Source organism: Corella eumyota, chromosome 6 (genome assembly GCF_963082875.1).
Source record: "Corella eumyota chromosome 6, kaCorEumy4.1, whole genome shotgun sequence".
Taxonomy (NCBI): domain Eukaryota; kingdom Metazoa; phylum Chordata; class Ascidiacea; order Phlebobranchia; family Corellidae; genus Corella; species Corella eumyota.
Genome location: NC_137495.1, coordinates 4,479,679 through 4,500,233, shown reverse-complemented (window position 1 = coordinate 4,500,233; position 20,555 = coordinate 4,479,679). Strand labels below are relative to the sequence as shown.

The following is a 20,555-nucleotide window of genomic DNA, read 5'->3' as shown; positions in this document are numbered from 1 at the left end:
ATATATCTTTATCCTCGATGTGGGAAAGTTTAATGCGCGACTTAAACATAGAGTAACATAAGTTACTCCGACCCAGTCTCGAGTTGCCTGTGGCAGTTTGGGATATTATAGAGACTATAAAACACGACCTCATGTGTGGTGTAGCAAGTGTTCTTACCACTACATCACGCTGCCGGTTTTTTATGTCTTTATTCCTCTATTATTACAGCGTTTTTTATTTGAGTATTTATTTAAATTAAAAAATTAGTGCAACTTGAGAATTTTGTGCAAATGTAGAAAAAACATGTTATTATTTTAGAGTTTAAAAGATATATGGGGAATTAAGTAAAAAAATAAATTAATTAAACTAGTGGTTAGCTAAAGCCATTGCGAGTTAAATTTACAAATTTGAAATGTAAAGTGCAGAAATAAACAATGCAAAAACACTTGTAAGTAATGGAACAGATCTAATTTCTACACACCCCGAAGTTGTAACAATCGGAGCTTGCGTCACTCCATCGCAACCGACGGCGTTACCCGTAGTTGGAAATCCGGTAGTGGGCGCCGAGCACGTGGCTTCAACTGTGACGTAAGGCTCTGATATTACAAGTGCTGGTATTTGAGCTGAGACCTGTTTAGGAGATTTTAAAAGTTAAATTTAAGTTAATTAAATCAATCATTTCAATATAAGGCAAAACAAGTATAAGTAATTTGTATATATTAAACGAGTACTCACAGGGTTAACAATATGTCCATTTTTACAGTTCTGGTTTCTTAAAATATACTGAAAGGTTTCGCTCATGTTTTGTGCTCTCGCCTCATCGAAGTCGAGCTATTAAAAAAATCGTTTTTATCTTGTTATTTTATTTTGAAATATACCAGGTTTCAATTTTTGTAGTATAGTTAACTAATCCTGTTTTTGAATACTGGTTTACGTAACCAATTCGAACCCAGGACATCATGTACTGTAGAAAGTTTTCTGACCTGAACATTTGAGGTCCTTGGTTCGATCCCAAGTGATGTCATACTGTAGCACACTTAAGTAAGGCGTCATAAACGGTGTGAACTTCTGCTGAGCCAGTACTTAAATCAGCAGCTTAATTATCGGGTAATTTATATTCTATGATATCCCAAACTGCCAAAGGCAACTCGAGACTAGGTCGGGGTAACTTTTGGTACTCTATGTTTAAGTCGCGCATTCGACGTTCCTACATCGAGTATAAAGATATATACAAAAAAAATTTTTTAAGATTGTTACCGAATTAATATAATCTCCCACTCGCTGGTCGGCCAAATTACTTGGTGCAGTGATCACTATGTCGTTGATATTTCCAAAACCGCCAACAAAGCTAGTAAAACACGACGCCATTTAATTGTTAAATTATACCTTGCATAAGGTTAGAGACAGATGATGCCTTTACTAAGAGTTGTGGTCGATAAAATACATCTAATATTCCTTTGTTAAAATTAGAAAATTAACTGGATTTTTGTTGCTTTTAAAACTTTTGTTTAAAAAACTTTTTTTTATGCACTTACTTGACACCTTCAATTCCAAAGTAATTGAACATTTCCCCGAAATCAGGCGCTGTTTCGCAAAATGTCAAAGGAAGTTTTGGGTAATAGAAGACGTACGTCAAGCACATTTCTTCTGACGTTCCCAAGCCGCCCTGTAAAAGGAAAGTGGTTAAAATATTAAAAACTAACCCAGCCTTGTTAATTTTACTTTACTATTGCTTGATTCAGATGTAAAGTAACTTACGTAGGTAAACCCACTTCTTCCGGCTGATTTGTAATCGCAAACCATTTGAAACGTGTCGCCAATCTCAACGACTCTTTCCTCTGACAGAATTCTTGTTTCTTGATAATTAAAATCATAGGCTTGATCTCTAGCAATAGGTTCCAACTCCGTCCCGTTTCTGACAAAGTAACAAATTAACCAATTTAAAAGGAAAAAGGAAAACTGATGAGTTAAACTAAACAAACATTCTTTAAACCTTATTTTTGTTGAATATTATTTATTCAGTAACGTGTACCTGATATGTTTTAACTCTAGTTTTGTTCCGAGCAAATGAGCGTGCAGCATTGATCCGAACACATTTATTTGGGTAACATTTTGCGAATTCATTCCCTGTCGAATAAAAATCGATTATAATCAATCCAAGTACAACATACAATTTTTTATATAAATCCTTATTCTCGATGCAGAAAGGTCGACTTCACAACCTGAACGTAGAGTAAAAATCTGTTACCCCGATCCAGTCTTAAGTTGATTTTGGCAGTTTGGGAGGTTATGGATTATAATTGCCTGATTATTAGGCTGCTAATTAGGTGCTCTGTTCATGCCGTTTATAGCGTCGTACTTAAGGGCGCTACAGCGTGAGCGCAGTGATGATCAAACCCACGACCTCATGTAGCGCAGCAAGTGTTCTGACTAAAACATTACAATACATCTAAATCTATCGAAAATTGAACAAAAACCGGCCAACAAATTTTATATTTATACTTATGTTTTGAGATGAGTTTGTTATTTACAACACAAATGTCGTTTAATTACCAAGCCAAGGCATTCGTCGGAGCATTCTCCGTGTAACAGATAACTGTTTGCATTCGGCGGTATAAGCATGTTATATTCGGACACCGTATGCCCAATTTCCATGACTCCTGCATCGTACTGTCTGAGCTGCGGCGTATACACAAATCGTAATCCCGAATTGTCAACAATATCTGTTGAAAAGATTGACATTGAATATGACAAAACTGCAGTGCGCGACTACATGTTAAATGCGGTGTTATAAAATACCATTTAAGGATGCTGGGTTGTCGTAATGAGTTTCCATTAGAACATATTTAGGAGAATCGGCCTCACCCAAAGGCAGTCCCGCGTGTAAAGGGTAAGAAAAGGTCTAAAAAATTAAAAAAAAACATAAAACTTGGATATTTTTTTGCAGTTTAGTTTAAACTTACTGTGCCTCCAATAGCCCAAGCATGGAAAACAGCTCCACAAAGGTTAAAATCGTTTGGCATGTTGGCAGAATAACATTCAGCAGTTGTTCCCAGAATGCTTTCCTGAAGTAACAATATACATGTAAATAAAAAATGTAGGAGACTACTTAAGGTAGTTTTGGTACTTATTAGTATAAAATTTTAACTTTTACTTACAAAGGCAGTGTGATTTCCAAGACATTGGTAAACAAGAATGTGATGAACATACAATTCATTTCCGGGTTCAACGACGGGTTCAATCTGAGAAGTAAAGCATGGACATTAGATAACTAATTAACAATCACTTTGCTTTTGCTTGTTCTATTTTAAACAAACCTGGACTAAATGCATTTTAGATGGAAGGTCAGGAACTTTAAACATCGTGCAACTGTAGTGGGTGTTAGCAGCAGGAACTTGAAAGTTTGAATTAAGGAAAGTAAAACTTTTTGTTGTTTCGGAAGCTGGGGGCGGAACGGCGTTGTTAGGCCCATCCAAAAGAAGTAAGCTTCTTACACCTTAAAAGAGACTTCGAATTAGAAACTATTGCAGCTTTTAAAAGTTGTTTATAAATAATTAAATGCTTGAATGACGAAACGAATTAATCCACACCTCGGGTAGTTCCGTGATAGTTTGCACCGACAATATCATCTCCTGTTGGGTCTGTTGCTCCGTAAGCATAAATAACTTTAAGGGTGTCACTCTAAAAACGGGTATTTTTTGTTTAATTTTTATAAATATTTTGGGTAAAAATTATTTAAAATATTGTTTTAATTTTGTTACTGTTATTGGTAAGTCGTCATTTGCTTCACAAGCAGCGAGTTGTCGTTGATATTTAATCATCGTCCAACCACCGCACTCTGCCGATGCTAGTAGTTCAACATTTTGTTCTGTGTCTAGTGGGGGAAAAGTATTCGTATTTACTCCATGCCTGTCCTGTATAATTGGTAATATAAAACCGTTTAATAAATTATTAAACATTTTGATTGTTTGCACATATGTTTTTATAGGATATTGTTTGGTATATTAAATTTAATCACTTTCAAAATTTTTGTTAAAAACCTAGGGTTAATAAAGGTTGAGATCAAACAAAATTACGAAGTTTTAAAGCTTTTAATAATGTTATTAAAACAGGAGTTATATAACAGTAAAAAGTTAGCAAAGTTTTTTTGTTTTTTTTACGAATTTATAAAATCACATACTTTAATAATTAATTTTGCTTAAAAAAAGAAATTGTGATGGATTGAGAAGTTTCTTTATTAAAAAAAAATTAACGTTATTTTTTAAAATTATACTTACAGTTACAACCCCTGTCGTCCCTTTTACCCAACCAACTTGCATATCGCCCCCAATCATTCCTCCATTAGGAGAAATTCCCAGTCCAACCCACCCAGTTGTATTAACGTGTACCTAAAAATAAAAAAAATAAAAAAGTTTTTAATGGTAACAGGTTCTCATTTTCAACATAAAATCGTATTTTTGGTTTAAATTTGCAGAGTCATTGTTTGTAATTTTTTTTGTCGTTGGTGATGGATCGTTTTAAGTTAAGATCTAAAAACGAAAATTAAAGGGAAAAAACTGTTTGTTTTCTCAATTGAATTGCGCAACTATAATTTTTAACAAAGGCTTGATTGCTAGGTAAGTCGATCTTTTATTAAAGAACAATGCACAGACTATAATACCAACTAAGGTTTTAATATAGGGATAAATCATTAAAGATGTTAATGTGTAAATAAAAGGTATTGTTCAAATTTGGGCGTTGACCAAAAATTATGTAATGTGAGCTGGACATTGCATCTAGTTACGGCCCACCAAGAGTTTAGTTTTACTCGCCCATTAATATATAAAGTGGTATCACTCTAATGTAACATAAATGATATAAATAAGGCCATAAAAAAATAAATCGATTGAGCCTGCGGCCCTAAGACGAGTCTTTAAACGTCAATATTTTTTATACGCAAATGCCAGAGCGTTTAATATAAGTAAAACAAAAATAAATTTACTTTTTTTTTTATTTTACTAATAACAAAAGTTGCACTTACCTCAAATGTGATGTACGTTGTATTGTAATTCCAGTAAAGGTAAAATTGTTGGTTTGCATCCAGAACAGATGACCGACTGTAACTTTGACTCAACTCTGTCGCATGATTTTGACCTTTCGTCAAATTTAAGCAAAAAACAAGAAACAGACCAAAACCGAGCAGCTGGTTATTCATATTTATTAAAATTTTATTTAACCTTTAAATATCGTATTTTATTTAATTTTTTTCTACGTTATTTTTTTGCATTTATAACAGATATTGTATGTTAATTTTATAATTGTTTTGGTCGATCCAGATAAAAATAATTTAATACAATTCGATAGTTTTGTAAAAGATTATATATTTTTTCTACAGAGTAGTATATAACTGTAGAAAAAAACGTTTTTACAAATAAAATCAGCATAAATTATCAACTTTATAGTACTCTTAATGATCTGTTTTTTAAGACTCTGACCTTATATCCACTCTTGGTTGCCGAAATACGCTTTAAAAATTTCGGCAAAATTTGGCCAACTTTATACTATAGCAATCACATGACCATGACAGATCACGTTACCACCTCGTGATTTTTATTGGTTCGGTTACGCCGGTTTGGGAGAAAATTTAAACCACTTAACTCCTGTATTACGAAATTTAAATATTTGTTACTTAAAGTCACGAGTTTTGTTTTTTATTGTTCATTATTTTACCGTGTTTCTATTCGATGGTGATTACTCTTTATAAACATTTTAAGATCAACTAAAACAGTTTAAAACTAATAAAGTTTCGACATTCTGCTCAATTAAAAGGAAAAAACTTTTTACAGTTACATTAATTTGTCCCATTTTTTCAACATATCTTTTGTACACAATTATATTTATATATTGTGTCGAGCCAAGGCTTGTAATCACTTTGTTAAGCACAATATAATAATCCCTTATAAAAAGGTATTTTATATTCTAATAATTCCATTCTTTATTTTAATAGTTCATTTACTATTCATATTTAAAGGGCTTTGAACAATAGGGAGAAAAGTTTGCTATACAATTGCCGTTAAATATATGTTAAATATTGCTATACAAACTTAAATACTGAAGTTCAAAGACTTAAGTTTCGTTGCATCAATGCAACACTAGTAATGCTAAAGTCCGGTGTTAACTCATAGATTAAACACGCTTCACTATAAAAAAATTAACTTGCCCGATCATTGGCGTGGCTCCGATCAAGCAAGGGCTATGTAGAGGTATCCAGCTTTACGCATGGTGCTTCCTTGCATAAAAAAAGTTACGCCAGCCGCGTTGGAGTGTTAAAACTCACGTTTTTATCAAAAAATAAAACTTGAAAAAAGGCGACTCTTGTGCAACATCTTGCAGTAAAAAAAATAACTATTGAATTAAAAAAAAATAATTTGGGGCATTTTGGGGCAAAAAAATTCCTTACAATCTAATTTGAGTCAGTTTAACGTCTTTAAAATTAAGTTTTTGTCGAATTTCGGTTACTTTCTTTTTCCTTCCAAAACAGCGATTTTTGGCATTTTCTACAAGGGTATATAAGCCTTGGTGTTTTTGCTAAATTTGGCCGAAAATAAAAAAAAAATATTTTGAAATTTTTTTGCAAAAGGGCATCTACAGTCTACTATTAGCCATCCTAACTTTTTAAACCTGTTTTTTAACAATTTAAAAATCACGTTTTTATCAAAAAATAAAACTTGAAAAAAGGCGACTCTCGTGCACTATCTTGCTCCAAAACAGCGATTTTCGGCATTTTCTACAAGGGTATAGAGCCTGGGTGTTTTTGCTCTTGCCATATTTTTGCAAAAAAAAAAAAATTTGCAGTGTACTATTAGCTATTTAAACGTGTTATAATTATTTTAAACATTTTAAAAACACCCTACAAGGCCATGAGTCTGCTTTGTAACAAAAGTTAAAAATATATATATATATATATGATAAAAGTTATTTTGCTTTTAATTTTCAGGTCGAATGGTAGTTTTTATTAATTTGGGTTCAAAAAATGATTTAGCAAATCTATAGTTACATTCCTTAAGCAGAACCTTCATAAAGATGTTAATAAAAATTGATGTAAACATTGTAACTCCTTTAAAACATTCTCACATTTTTGCATCTGTAAGCAAGAAACACGTTATTCCGCATAAACGACTTTCTCGTTACGTAAGAAAGAATGTCAAGAGTGCTTGAACTGCAGGCTGGAATAGTCAGCGGCGTGTAGTTTTAAGTGGACAGCATCGCGTGTGGTTTAATACAGTAACGTGTGGTTAAAAGTTACAGCTTTTTCTATTCAAAACCCAAGTTCGAATCACTTTGTACAAGCTGAGTAAGCATAAATGTTAACCTTGTTGTTTTTGCATGAAGTGTAGGAGTGATGTAGTGCAGGCTATCGTAGATATTTCAGTTGTTATTTTTGGCTAAAGAATGCGCGTGCTCTTTACCTGAACTAAACCACAAATTGTATGCTTATTATAGTGTGACGATATAATTGGCTATTTAATAGCTTAATTTTAGAAGGATCATTTTATATTGTAAAACGTTATAGTTTATCTAGTCAGCGTTTTATATGTTTATTTTGCTTATGTTACGGATTTGACCAATCCTAATTCCAATCGTAATTTCAGTTTTTGTCGATATAATGATTTCAAATGTTCAAAATAAAAATTAGTTTAAAGAGTATATTAGATTTAAATTTAAATTAAATGTAGTAGTAAAATAAGTTGGTTTGATTGTAAAGTAAATGGTAAATTTTAAAATAAAAATATCAGTAAATAGTTGTTATTTTAAAAGAAGGATAGTTCTATATTAAATGAATTGTATTTTCATTTGAATTAAAATGAGCATAATAACGTTTTCGTTAACATAATCTTATCGTCATTTCGTCGTAGTTTTAGATTAACAATCAGCAGTCACTTGAGAACAAAAACGACGAATAAACCACAGGCTTATAAATGTAATCAGAATGTGACTAACTGAGTGATAGATAAAGTTTATTGATACTATTATATAAATTATACTGTTGTATTAATATTATTTTAGCATCACTTAAGCCTTGATGTGCAAAGTGTTAAAACTTGCGCTCATTTTTATAAATAGTTTTGTGGATAGTGTTTAGCTTATTTGCGGTTTTAGAAACAAATCATTCTATAAAAACGGATAATAGGTTTTTCTCTGGACATTGCTTTTGTTGAAATCTAAAAAGCATCATGCTGTGTTTAACAAAAGATATATTTATTTAAATGTTTTAAAACTTTTTGTTTGATGTCGTTTAAACCTTTGAATTGCGTTTATTAAGGCAATAAATTGAGGTTAATCTTTAAAATAAACAATTTAAACTTTGTTGTGTTCAGTTCTAAAGAAAGGTGACAGCATAAAATGGCTTAGCGATATTTTTTGCGAAGGGTACAGCAAAATAATTCTTCAAAAGGGCTAATAAACTTGCAGTATATAAAAAATTTTAACAGTTTTAAATTTTGGTTATTTATTATTGGATTATAAGAGTAGTATTACAAATGTACTTAAAAAACTAGTTCCACATTCTCACGCTATATACCCACATTTAAATGACATCATTGGTTAAAACAGTTACGTCGTTGTAACAAAATTTACCGACAAACCAAAGTTGTGTACAGGTCGCCGAGGTCCAATGTATTACAAGTGTTTTTGTTTCTTTTGTCGACTGTTACCTAAGTCTACTTCGCAGTCTTTCGTGACCGTATGTCGTCGAATTAAATACTCGCCTTGCGTCGAGCGTATGGACAATGTAATACGACTTATAACTAAGTATTTAAATATCGTGATGCTGAGGCCTATACCCTGATTAAGATCTTGCTATTATGTACGCAAAACCACCCATATAGTCAACATTTTAAACGCTCAAACCCTCCATTTTTTGTAAACAAATTTGAATTTGGGACAAAAATTCTTGTACTGTTAAAACATACAATTTGAATATACATAATTGTGATGTTTGTGCCCAAATACAGAGTATTTTAAAACTTTAAGACTCAGGTAAATCCAAAAATTTATTTTTGTGAACCGGGTTGTATATTGCGTGTTAGTGTATTGTAGGCGCAAATACGAAGAAATCTATTTTCGAAAATTGCTTTTGAATTTCGCAAAGGTGACAATTTAAAGTGAATTAGGGTTCAAAATAACGCCTCTAATACATTTAAACTACGTCAGGTTTTGACAGTTTATACATTATAAACAATTTGTTTTAAGATATTCGCAAAGGTCGACGGAAAATAAACAATAATTTGATATTTAGCATTTATTCAGTTGACAGGTTTCATCAAGGTTTAAAGGGAACAAGTCATTCCAAATCTGTCACTAAACGACAGCGTGACAGAATTCAGGTTGAATTTCCGTGCTTTAATTTGAGTGCGTGAATATTCTCATCTGTCTTTTGCAGTCGCGTTACAAAGGAAGCCAACTAACGTCAGCATTTCACCGTTGCAACTGAACGACTGTTTGCTTTTATCGAGTAAATAGCTAAGGTAGAGTGGTGGGATTAGGTTACTAGCGTTATATCATTGTTAACAGAACCTTTGCCGAATTGTGTTTGCTTTAGTAGAATAGATCTTAATTTTTAACAACAAAATGGTAGTCGCTGATAATCTTAAAGCAAATATTTATAGGAGTGCATAAAACAACGTTATTTTAGGAACTATTAAGTAAGATTAATTAGCCTAACCAGTCACGACCGTTTGTATATTTACACAACAACAATTTCATATACCGTGTTCAAAATGCTTTTATAATTCCAGTCGGTCCACTGCTTGTTATTTGGTTGTGTATAAAACAAAGTATTTGGCTTAGTCCCAATACAAACTTTAGTTAGTCAGGAGTTGAATAGCTCGAGTTATTTCATGCAAGGCATTTCGCTTGAAAATTTACCGAAAAAGTCGTTTCATATGTTAAAAATCGAAAGGCTAGCATACCGACAGGCTTAGTTCTATTTTGTTGTGTTAACAAAAAGTAATCAGCCAGATAATTCGATCACAAATGTTAGGTTAAGGTTAAATACTGGCAACGCCTTAAGTGGCAACGCGGTTGGGCAATCAGCTAGATAAAAATTAGGCGCATTTTCAATAAGAAATAATCGACATAATTATTTTTTAACGCTTATAATATAATTTATTGAAATCTTGGCATGTCATAATAAAACGTCAGTATTTTTTCTCGTTGAAAAGGATGTGAGAAATAAAGGCAGGAAATAGGGTTCGTTTACTATTAAAATTCCGCGAAATCAATTTTCTTATTAAACCTTTAGCGTTACGGCGATCTGAGCCAGGTCGGCAATATAAACATATCAACAAAAAAGCGTCACGCGCAATATTTGTCGTCCTGCGTTTAACACTTAACGAAAACCGTTAAACACTTACATTAAAGACCAGTTAAATTAAATGCTGGTCGGCTTACGGGCTACGGTAAACATGCCTGGCGCCTTTAGGGTTGAAAACAGTTCGGTTAACAAAATAACAAAACCCTACAAAGAAGTCTAATGTTTGTCTAGGTAGTAGAATACATAACCGTTTTGCAGTTAGGCCAGCACATGTGTACTACCTTAGAATAGTGGTGTAACGCATTTGATATATTAATGAGATTGTTCAAATCTGGGCACAAGGATTAGATCGATAGACTTGTTGTTGCTAAGTTATTTTGCTTAATTTTGTTTTTAAAATTCGATAGTAATAATTAGGTGATTTGTTATGTAGTTTAACAGAGTTATTTAAAAGTTTTTCTCATAATGTAGCATATGTTTTTTGAAGTTGCGAACTAGTTTAAATATTTTGTAAATTCTTAGGCTATGAAAAAATCCATTTATATTTAAGCGAAACCTGCTGTAATTTCGTTCGCGCCGATTTAACATCTAATCTTCGTGCGATCACCAATATAAAAATAAACATTGCTTAAAAAAATGTTAATGATACTTGCTTAGAAATTAATCACATTAACAGTTTATTAAAATTTTTGCCTTGATAAGTTAAAAAAATAACTTTTTATATTTTAAAGTGGTTTTTATTTTAAATATTTAATATTAAACCAAATATTGACTTTTAAAATTCTAGCCCATAGATATAACTATTAAATCAAACGTCAAATTTGATATTAATAGATTTTTGATAGAAAGTCAAATATTGGTACAGCTTTTTCTAATTGTAAGCGTAAATCAATGCCCATAGCATTGTAGGCAAACATCTTTAGCTGAGCCTTCAGAAAAATTTAAAATAAAATAGTTTGTATTTTTTTTAAGATTAAAAATTAAATTAAGCATGTTAAGGCTGCATATTGTTGTGTTGGTTCTAAGCTTGGTTCTAAGTGGAAGGGCCCAAAAGGAAAACAATGCCTTCAACAATTTATTTTATGATGACAACTACGACAGTGCTATGGACTACGACAACGCGTTTAACTTCGGCGATAATTTTACAGATGAGATCAGGATAGCTTTATCGGATCAAAGCATTTCGACCCGACGTATGGTAATGTCCTTAATCTACATCATAATCATCGTAGTCGGACTGGTACTCAACATGACTTCGATCTTTACATCACAAAAATGCAACGATCTGCAGTACTCGCAGCGCTTGTTTATGCAGAACCTCGCCCTGGCATCGATTATCATGCTTTTAAATCTAATCTTTTCGACCCAGTACCGAATATTAGATGAATGGAGATTAGGGAGGGTAATGTGTAAAGTAAGTTTTTAGGTGTGAGATTAAAATCTTTCAACCGGTAAAATTTTATTTGACATTATGTATGAAAAATCGTTTTTTTGTTTATGGTCTATGTGTTTAAATATTCGGGTTTACTTATTAATAACCTAAATAATTACTGTTATATCCAATATATTAAAATCAAAACCGATATTAACTAACGGTAAATATTTTTTAGCTTACAAACTGCTTAAAAAGCTTCAGCATCTTTGCCCAAGCCTACTTTGCCACTGTTTTATGTATGGATTACGTTTTATTACGTAAAAGGCCGGGTATCCCAAACACGCAGCGGACTGTTGGCGAAATTGTAACCGTAACTTTAGGCTGGTTGCTAGCCCTTGGCCTTTCTTCGCCTATGATCGTATTTTCTGGCATGGATAATGCGATTAAGGAGAAGCCAATGTGCATGGTGTTTAACTTTGGTGGGCAGACTTCTGAACCGCTGAATGAATCAAGTTTATATGAAGAGTATTTAGATAGCTATAACGACGAAGAAGTTCCTAAGTTTGTATTTTCTGAATGCAAAGAAGTTGAAGGTGATTCGTACAAAACTTGGATAGTTGCTGGATTTATTTTCACCTATGCCGTACCTCTTGTTGTTTGTCTTACTTGCTTGTTGTTATATAAGGTATTGAGGTCACCGCATAAGGTGCTCTTGCGCAAGAACGAAATAGTGACAAACAAAAGACAAGGTTCTGCAACAAAGTCGGTCACAAGCACAATGGCAAAACGCTTTATTGCCGCAGGGCTTTGGGTTACGTTTATTCCGTTAACATATCTTATCACCTGGCTTCCCTTTTACGTGTATCACTTGGGCAGGATTCCAGGTTTTAATTTAAATACCATGGAGTGTATGAACTTCCAGGATTATTGTTTTGTCCAGGGTTATTTATCCTGTGTTTTGCTACCAGCTCTTGCTATTGCTTACTCTCGTCCAAGAGATGCCAGAGACACACATAGCGGGAAGCGATCATCGCGAGGCCTTACTGCATCTTCGACGTCATCATTTGCGTCCGCAGCCTCCTTCAACAGCAACCGGAAGTCAACATCTATTGCGTCACAATCGGGAGGAGCGGGAGTGATGATCGAGGAGGAGGTAGGAGGAAAAAGCGAAGAGAAACTTGAAACATGTGCTCTTGTAACATCGAAAGAAAATGAAATTAACCCATGTACGTCAATCTTGTAAATTAACCATATTAAAAAAAACTGTTTTTAAGTTTATGGAATAAGGGATTTCTGTAAGGGAATGTGGATTTTCAATAGGTCGTTAATAATATGGTAAAACTGAACTTTACAAATTTTTTTCGTGATTATATAGTTGACCCAAGAAAAATGTTTGGTTATATTTTGTTTTATAGTCATTTTTGTACAGTTTCACAATCTAATATTAGTTTTTGATTTTTTTAAATTAGTTTAGCTTTTACTCATGGTACGTTTTATATGAACTGAACTTGCCTTTTTTACTTTTATTCCAGTGTTACATTTCTACCTTAACCATACCTCAGTCATTTTTAGCGGATTTTTTCTTCTTATAAATTATGTATTTTATAAAGTAATTGTGGATTTCCTATTTCAACGTTTGTAATTAATTACAATTTAATCTTGTTTTTAAATTACTTTAACATCGACAATGAATCAATTGGTCAATCAAAACATAAACTTACAGCTTTTAATTGGCTAGAAATAGAATATGCAACAACACCGAAAGCTAAACTATTTAGGCACACAGTTTAAAATACAAATATGAACATTAAATAGACAAAGCCTGGCAATACAAAAAGGTGAGCCCAGTAGCGTTATAATAGACATCTAAACAAAAAAATAATTGGGTAATTGTACATACCCAAAATGTTTGAACTAATTTAATTGCATCAAAAATTACAATATTTATTTTTTAGCCAAAATAAGTGACTTTTTTATTTGACAAGTTACCAAACTAGCTTAACTAAAGGATCATTTCTTAAAAGTTTAAATACTTCAATTACTTTAGTGATTTCTATATCTTTGTCGTGTTCAAAATTAGTAATTATCGACGAACAATATTCAAAAGTCTTTCCATTATTACCACGACGAATATAAATTTCCAACATAGTAATTACAATTGGATTAATGCATGGTGAAAAGTTTTCTCTTCTATATTTCGGGTGGTTTGTTGCACTGCTTATCAGGTTGTTTAATAAGGGCAGTGCAAACCCTTCTGCTTGAAATGGTGGTTTAATTAACTGGATCAGAAGTTTGACGCAAAGGGAAAAGGGCTCTTTTGCTTTTAGGGATGTTAATTGTTCAAGTATTTTCTTGCTTATTTTATGTTGTTTGCGGTTTAAAAAATTTTTTGATAATAAAATAAGAGAATCAAAATTTTTTGATTCAAGTTCATAAAAATCATTTTTCAATATTGTCTCTACTAATTGGATTGCCTCGCTTATCTCCCCGTCGTTGAGACGGTCGTTGCACCATTCGATTTCCGTATAAAACATGTTTAATGTATCTAAAATATAAAACAAATCATAAGTTTTAACTTAATTACAAGCTTAAAAAAACTTAACAGGAAATTTAACAGTATAATTTAATTCACGATATTATAAATGGTTACTTTAGGTGACAACCAAATTGATTTATATATTAAGAATAACTGTAAACTTTTAAAATAGTTACATTCTAAACGTAATTTTTCCCCAAACTTTTGTTTCTCGTTCTTAGTGATAGCAACAAAACAAACAACAATACAAATCAACCAGAATAGCGTATCGCTATTTCGTTTATTTTTGTCAAAACTATGATCTTGTTGCTTGCGACGTTTTTTTAATTCTCGTTTAATAACGTCGGTATCTAAATTCTCGTATGGACAATAAAACAAACATAACGACAATCTATTTTCCTCTTTTGAAGAAGGTTTTCTTAAGGTATTTTCTTCAAAGTAAATAATGTCGTTAGAGTAAGAGGGCCTAAAATGATTCAATTGATCAAAACGACGAGTAAGTGTTGTGTGCACTAAAAGCAAGGTTTGCATTTTTATCAGTTTTCATTATTAAAAAAAAACTATTTTTCTTAACAATACTGGAAAGTATGTTAATTTAAACATATTATTATAAGTAAATTTATCCTAGTTTGTAAAATTTGATGTTAGTACTGTCAATACAACAAACCTTTTTTATTACCTGATCTTATGTCGGGCCGTTTTTTTATATCTTGATCCCAGCATTGTGTCATCACCCCTTGAATAAAAACAACCAGTTCTTGGTCATCGAGTGTTTGTTGTTCTTTAGTTTCTTCTAAAGTTAAAAGACAAGGACGTCGTTTACCGGACTTAATTTCTTTTATTAGAACTTCTTCTTCAGCTGGTAATAATCGTGCACCAAACGCTGGTCTCCGAGTTACAATTTCGTACAGACAAATTCCAAAGCTTAAAAAAAGATATCTAATTATTACATTTTGTTATTGATTTTCTAAAAAAATTGTTTCTACCTGTATACGTCGTTTGCGGGGATTGGCTCCTTTTCTAATGCTTCAAGTCGTTCAGGTGCCGTGTACCATAGTGTGTGGTGTTCGATTAATTTCGGATCAAACGATGAAACACTATCAGCAACTGTAACCTTTTTGATATTCGCTCCGCCGAAATCGATTAGTTTAATCATTAGCTCCTTAGTTACTAATATGTTCTGTGGCTTAAGGTCACCGTGAATGTACCTTTTCGATTGACTGTAGTTGTGAAGGTAACGGAGTGCTGCAGATATTTGAGAGCACCAATCTAATCGCCTTAAAAAGCTTATTTCTAAATCTTCGTTGAAGATATGATCGTTTAGCCCGCCACCTCCAACATATTCCATTACTATACCAATATTGTTTGACCATTGAGTCATGCCGTACAATTTGGCGATATTTGGGTAAACCACTCGAGACAATATTTGAGCTTCTCTCTCAATTCTGTTAAATTAATACAAATTAAAAAGTATGTACTTCAATAAATTTTGGTCCATTTTTAAACTATTTAACTATGAAAAGTAATGTGATATGAAAATTTTTAGCATAAGTACAACTACTTGTTGTTTATTTTACTTTTTAATCTCTTTTTTTTGAAAAAGATCAGTCCCAGAAATGTTAAAACATTTCACCGCAACTTTTCCATAAACAGGATGGTAGCAAACTCTCACTCTGCCAAAACTTCCACATCCCAAATAATCTTTCTTGTCATAACTTGTTGTTAATTGCCTGGCTTCGATTGGTAACGAATGTCTAGCTAACATGATTTTAAACTTATGCTCTCGGACAATTAGGTTTCTAAATAAATATTTTAAAGGTAAATTTTATGTAATTTGTTTGGTGAAAAAAAAAATTTTGTTATGTTACTATTAATAAAGTTCACTTGTATACTTGTGTTTTTAGTTTCTTTCTATCTTGAATTTGTAATAACTATATCTATATTATTTGCTTTAAATATAACAGGTTTCTTTTATACACTGTGCCTATATAGCTCTATTGTTGCGCATTGGTAACCATGCAAACCTGAATGTGCGCTTTAAACCTAAACCCATTTTCCTTTTTCTTTTATTCTCCTTTCTAAAAAGAGGAGTGCATTTACGCCTGAAAAGTCACGCTCAAATAAACGAAATATAAGTTTTGTGGTTGCTTACGCGGGTATTTTGACAATACAAAGAGTCTTCTTATTTTATATTTTGTTAGTAAAATATATATTTTGTGGTAAATTTATACTTACGCAGCACGATGTTTAGTGTATGGCGGTAAACTTTAATGGACGGACTTTTGTAAAGCTGAATAAAGTACGGACATCATAATTACGTAACAAGATTTTAGTTTTGTTAAAAAGAAGTTGTGTTTTGTTTGTTTTCTCGTAGTGCCTTTCATTTTAGCTTCCATTTTTGATTTTTTATGTTGTACAAGATCAGGTTACCACATAACATTGCGCGCAATAACAAGTAAACGACGAACAAAGAAAAGTTGACAATTCCTTGACAACGTTTTGTTGCCATAAGCTTTGGTAAACATGTCTTTGTTTAAATCATTTTTTTATACAAAAAAAAATATTGTATTTTTTTTAAATCTTCTGTATTTGCAGCTCAAAAATATGCAGGTAATTTATATTATGCAAAACAAAGAATTTAGTAAGGTGTGATTCAATTATAAACAATATAAAATATTAAAACACACTTTGAGTAAGTAAAAAATTGTATTATGCTTAAATAATATTTTTATTAAAACATTATATTGTAATAGAAAACACAGCAGGATATACTGACTAATCTACGCTACAGAATAAAAACAAAATTACATTTACCGCCATGCAAAAAAGGGCTGTCATTTTAACGGTCACAAGTTATAAGGTAAAGGAAACAAAATTTTATCAGGTATTTACCGATATATTTATTTTTTGGGCCAAAATCGGTAATCGCATTAAACCCTAAAACTTGGCGATTTTGATTGCATAATATAATTGACTTAAAACTAGTAATTATTATCCAAGACAGGGTACGATATTGTTAATACTTTTTATTAAACCATTTTGTTAAACTTATAGCATGGCCTTATTTCGTTATTAGGTATAAATCATGAGTTGTTGGGATTATAAGTTACGATCTAAGTCGGGATTTGATAAAATTAATAATTTTATTTTTTTTCTGTATTTTTCCTCCATTTTAAATTTACCTTTAACGCTATATGCACTGGCAATCAGTTTGTAACAGTTTAACAAAATATAATCGCGCTCTGGCAATTCATCACAGGCTAAAATTGAATCAGTTTCCTCGACGCAAGTTTTAATAATCATATTGTGATCACCAATATCTGAATATATTTTGACTTTTTGCATGCGTGTTTGACTTATAAGATTTGTAAATAATGCTTTGCCATATGCACGTTTGTTTAGATTTATGTTTTTTTTTAAGTTATTTAAAAAGGGGATGGCATAATCATTTAATAAAGCAACTGGCCAAACTGTTACATCAAGTTGCCGCTGAAACGAATTTATAATCGTTCTTGTCTGCCTATAACCTCTTTTTGTTGAATATGGTATTAGTTTTGTTAATATGAAAATGCCCATATCAAATCGGTGATTCTTTGAAAACAATTCCGATAACGATATTAGAAAATCGAAGTGACTTGTTTCTATAATAGGATCATCAACTGTAAGTACATTTTTTACAAATTCTTCTGCTTGATCTATTTTTCCCGCCATCAAATAATCGCTACACTGTTGTATATTGTCTTCTATTACAGTAAGTTTTTTTTCTTAAACAAAAAATATTTTAAATAAAGTTTTTATAGCTATATAGTTGAAAATTAATTTCGTTACATAGTAAAGTACATTTGCATTACCTATGACCGACAATGGCTTTTTAAGAGAATCGTGTTTGCCTGCGTAAATGGCTAAAATTACGGCAAGGACTGTCAAGATACAACCGAATGACCTTTTCGCCCATTTACGTGGGACGTTTGTTTGGTTGTTTAATCTTCTGATACGATTTTGACGCGGCTGTTGGTACCTTGGCTGTTGTATGGCAACTTCAAATGGAAAATAGAATTGATTTAAAGAGACTCTATCCTCCTCCTTTGAAAAGGGTTTTTTGTTGGCGTTTTTTGCAAGCATTTTGACCTCATTTTTATAATCCGGGGCAAGATGAACAACCGTGTTAAACTGCCTGGATAGTGTTTTGTGAACTATAACAAAAATGTTTATTAATAAAGACAGTGCATTATATTTCTTTACAAAACGCCTTTTTAAAAGATTTCGTCCTACTCCAATCTATTTTTAAATTGAAGAACTATCAACTTGTTGTTACCTGATCTTATGTCAGGTCGTTTGGATAAATCACTGTCCCAGCACTTTATCATTATGTCTCGCACAGTGACGGAGATCGCTTGGTCGTGCTGGTTTTGTTGATTTTGAATTTTATCAAATTTGATAAGACATGGACGTCGTTTGCCCGATTTAATTTCATTTAACATAACTTGTTCTTCAGCTCTTGGCAAACGAGCACCATATGCAGGCAGCCGTGTTAAGATTTCGTACAGACATATTCCAAAACTAAAAAAATATAATTTGATTAATATTTAACTTTTTACCATACTTTTTTGAAGCAAATCTCAATCATTAATATAGCAGCTTATACCTATATACATCATTAGCAGGAATTGGGTCTTGTGCAAATGGAAGTGCAAGGCGCTCAGGTGCTGTATACCATAAAGTTTGTTGTGCTATTAACTCAGGATCGAACGTAGAAAAGTTAGAAGCTGCAGTGACCTTTTTAATGTTGGCCCCTCCAAAATCAATAAGCTTTGCTGTAAAGTTTTTAGTTATAAGAATATTTTGTGGTTTAAGGTCGCCATGAATGTACTTTTTCGATCTACTGTAATTGTGTAGATATGCAAGGGCCGATGATATTTGAGAGCACCAATCTAATCGCCTTAGGAAGCTTATTTGTAAATCATCGTTAAAGATGTAGTCGTTCAACCCTCCACCTCCAACATATTCCATTACTATACCAATACTGTTGGACCACTGAGTCATGCCGTACAATTTGGCAATATTTGGATGCACCACTCGAGATAATATTTGAGCTTCTCTTTCAATTCTGTAAAGTAGCTTGACTAAATATTGTAAACCTTTAAACGGGGGTTGGTTAAATAAGAATATAAATATTAGTAGCCTAATTTTGGGGCAAATTTATTTAAGACAAATTAATTTGAATAAGATGCCATTACTTGAATTTTGTGTATTTACATTTATGTTATTATTATATTTGTTGCCAGATAACACGTTTTGGTAAAACGGTTTAATACTTTACTTTTTAGTTTCATTTTGTTGAAATTTTCGTGATCCGGAAACGTAAAAACACTTCACAGCCACTTTGTTATAAGTTGGATGGTAGCAAACCCTTACTCTGCCAAAACTTCCACACCCCAAGTAATCTTTCTTGTCATAACTTGTTGTTAACTGCTTGGCTTCGATACCAGATATCATTTTAACCACACAAATGTTTTATCTATCAGTAATATCAAAAATGCGATTTAGTATTTGTGCTATATATATCAGGTATAAGATAATAAAATTGTAAAAGGCGGTTCTGAAAATAATTAATCAATAACTTATTTCAAACTTAGTATTTTAATCCTATTTAAAAAAAACTCATAATTTTAAATGCTACAATAGCTAACTTAGGGTATTAACAATTATCATTAATAACTTTTAAACTGTTTCCATAGCTGTAGATTTTACAAGCAACATTCCTATTCCTACTTAGTTCATTCATATAACTTACTATTGTTTTTTTTTAAGAAGGTTAAGCAACTACACTATATGATATAATTTCTCTCTGTACGTCTACATTGATAGAGCTTTATGTTGGTTTCTTTATTATAGTTTTAGGTTTGTTTAAACCTAACGCACACCGTTGTATTGTTGTTAAGGCCGTGTTTTTTATGACAATGGGTTTCAAAGTTTTTTTTATACACGAGTAATAATTTCACCAAAAAAGGTGCCAACGAACAATATATAAGGTAAAACCAAGTTATTTGACATATACTGTTTTGTAAAATACAATTACGTGTCATGACTTGCGTTTTCATTTCTTTTTTTTATGGGGCGTGTTTTTCTTTTAAATTGTGCTACACTTTCTTATTTCTGTTGTTTGTTAGCTGTACATTACTTCACAGGGAACTTTTTATAAGCATGAATAGACCACGAACAAAAGACGCCACTTTAAAATTAGACTTGATGAAAAAGGTTTTGTTATAGCCGTCAATGCTTCTTTTATTAACAATTTTCACCACATATTTTTATTATTTTATTGTTTGTCTAAAATAAATATTTGATTTAGTTTAAAAATAATAATTAC

At 32.0% G+C, this 20,555-nt stretch overlaps 4 protein-coding genes across 5 annotated transcripts; 1 reads left to right on the top strand and 3 right to left on the bottom strand.

The window, feature by feature from the left end:
- Positions 1 to 220: 220 nt before the first annotated feature.
- LOC145754610 (DBH-like monooxygenase protein 1 homolog) lies at positions 221 to 5,402 on the bottom strand. The gene is made up of 15 exons (XM_082570690.1): positions 5,001 to 5,402; positions 4,258 to 4,368; positions 3,742 to 3,894; positions 3,571 to 3,661; positions 3,298 to 3,476; positions 3,139 to 3,222; positions 2,944 to 3,045; positions 2,780 to 2,882; positions 2,534 to 2,703; positions 2,013 to 2,107; positions 1,739 to 1,895; positions 1,516 to 1,646; positions 1,238 to 1,328; positions 716 to 811; positions 221 to 610 (listed from the first exon to the last, which is right to left on the bottom strand). The coding sequence occupies exons 1-15, from the start codon at positions 5,172 to 5,174 to the stop codon at positions 380 to 382; spliced, it is 1,968 nt and encodes a 655-aa protein (XP_082426816.1). The 5' UTR covers positions 5,175 to 5,402; the 3' UTR covers positions 221 to 379.
- Positions 5,403 to 11,254: 5,852 nt separating this feature from the next.
- LOC145754615 (kappa-type opioid receptor-like) lies at positions 11,255 to 13,353 on the top strand. The gene is made up of 2 exons (XM_082570694.1): positions 11,255 to 11,688; positions 11,885 to 13,353. Exons 1-2 carry the CDS (start codon positions 11,266 to 11,268, stop codon positions 12,890 to 12,892), a joined length of 1,431 nt encoding a protein of 476 aa, XP_082426820.1. The 5' UTR covers positions 11,255 to 11,265; the 3' UTR covers positions 12,893 to 13,353.
- Positions 13,330 to 16,094, bottom strand: LOC145754611 (uncharacterized). Of its 2 annotated transcripts, XM_082570692.1 has the most exons (6): positions 16,078 to 16,094; positions 15,763 to 15,984; positions 15,172 to 15,630; positions 14,865 to 15,109; positions 14,362 to 14,697; positions 13,330 to 14,194 (listed from the first exon to the last, which is right to left on the bottom strand). In XM_082570692.1, exons 2-6 carry the CDS (start codon positions 15,948 to 15,950, stop codon positions 13,635 to 13,637), a joined length of 1,788 nt encoding a protein of 595 aa, XP_082426818.1. In that variant the 5' UTR covers positions 15,951 to 15,984; positions 16,078 to 16,094; the 3' UTR covers positions 13,330 to 13,634. The 2 variants fall into 2 exon arrangements, with proteins under 2 accessions (XP_082426818.1, XP_082426817.1); XM_082570691.1 differs by lacking the exon at positions 16,078 to 16,094 and having other exon boundaries at positions 15,763 to 16,020.
- A 134-nt stretch (positions 16,095 to 16,228) lies between these two features.
- On the bottom strand, positions 16,229 to 19,681 carry LOC145755693 (interleukin-1 receptor-associated kinase 4-like). Its single transcript, XM_082571944.1, has 7 exons — positions 19,506 to 19,681; positions 18,831 to 19,292; positions 18,501 to 18,745; positions 18,037 to 18,378; positions 17,821 to 17,949; positions 17,368 to 17,505; positions 16,229 to 16,287 (listed from the first exon to the last, which is right to left on the bottom strand). The coding sequence occupies exons 1-7, from the start codon at positions 19,679 to 19,681 to the stop codon at positions 16,229 to 16,231; spliced, it is 1,551 nt and encodes a 516-aa protein (XP_082428070.1).
- Positions 19,682 to 20,555: the final 874 nt, after the last annotated feature.

Excerpts from the sequence above, each read along its gene's own strand:
- LOC145755693 (XM_082571944.1), bottom strand. The coding sequence starts at position 19,681 with ATGATATCTGGTATCGAAGCCAAGCAGTTAACAACAAGTTATGACAAG. Across the intron at positions 18,379-18,500 it reads ACGACCTGACATAAGATCAG|TTCACAAAACACTATCCAGG; the intron begins GTAACAACAAGT and ends TTTTTGTTATAG. Across the intron at positions 16,288-17,367 it reads CAGTGCATATAGCGTTAAAG|GCGTAAATGCACTCCTCTTT; the intron begins GTAAATTTAAAA and ends GTGACTTTTCAG.
- LOC145754611 (XM_082570692.1), bottom strand. The coding sequence starts at position 15,950 with ATGTTAGCTAGACATTCGTTACCAATCGAAGCCAGGCAATTAACAACA. Across the intron at positions 15,631-15,762 it reads CAAAAAAAAGAGATTAAAAA|AATTGAGAGAGAAGCTCAAA; the intron begins GTAAAATAAACA and ends TTAATTTAACAG. Across the intron at positions 15,110-15,171 it reads CCCGCAAACGACGTATACAG|CTTTGGAATTTGTCTGTACG; the intron begins GTAGAAACAATT and ends TCTTTTTTTAAG.
- LOC145754610 (XM_082570690.1), bottom strand. The coding sequence starts at position 5,174 with ATGAATAACCAGCTGCTCGGTTTTGGTCTGTTTCTTGTTTTTTGCTTA. Across the intron at positions 3,046-3,138 it reads TTGGAAATCACACTGCCTTT|GAAAGCATTCTGGGAACAAC; the intron begins GTAAGTAAAAGT and ends TTGTTACTTCAG. Across the intron at positions 1,896-2,012 it reads CTAGAGTTAAAACATATCAG|AAACGGGACGGAGTTGGAAC; the intron begins GTACACGTTACT and ends TTACTTTGTCAG.
- LOC145754615 (XM_082570694.1), top strand. The coding sequence starts at position 11,266 with ATGTTAAGGCTGCATATTGTTGTGTTGGTTCTAAGCTTGGTTCTAAGT. Across the intron at positions 11,689-11,884 it reads TAGGGAGGGTAATGTGTAAA|CTTACAAACTGCTTAAAAAG; the intron begins GTAAGTTTTTAG and ends AATATTTTTTAG.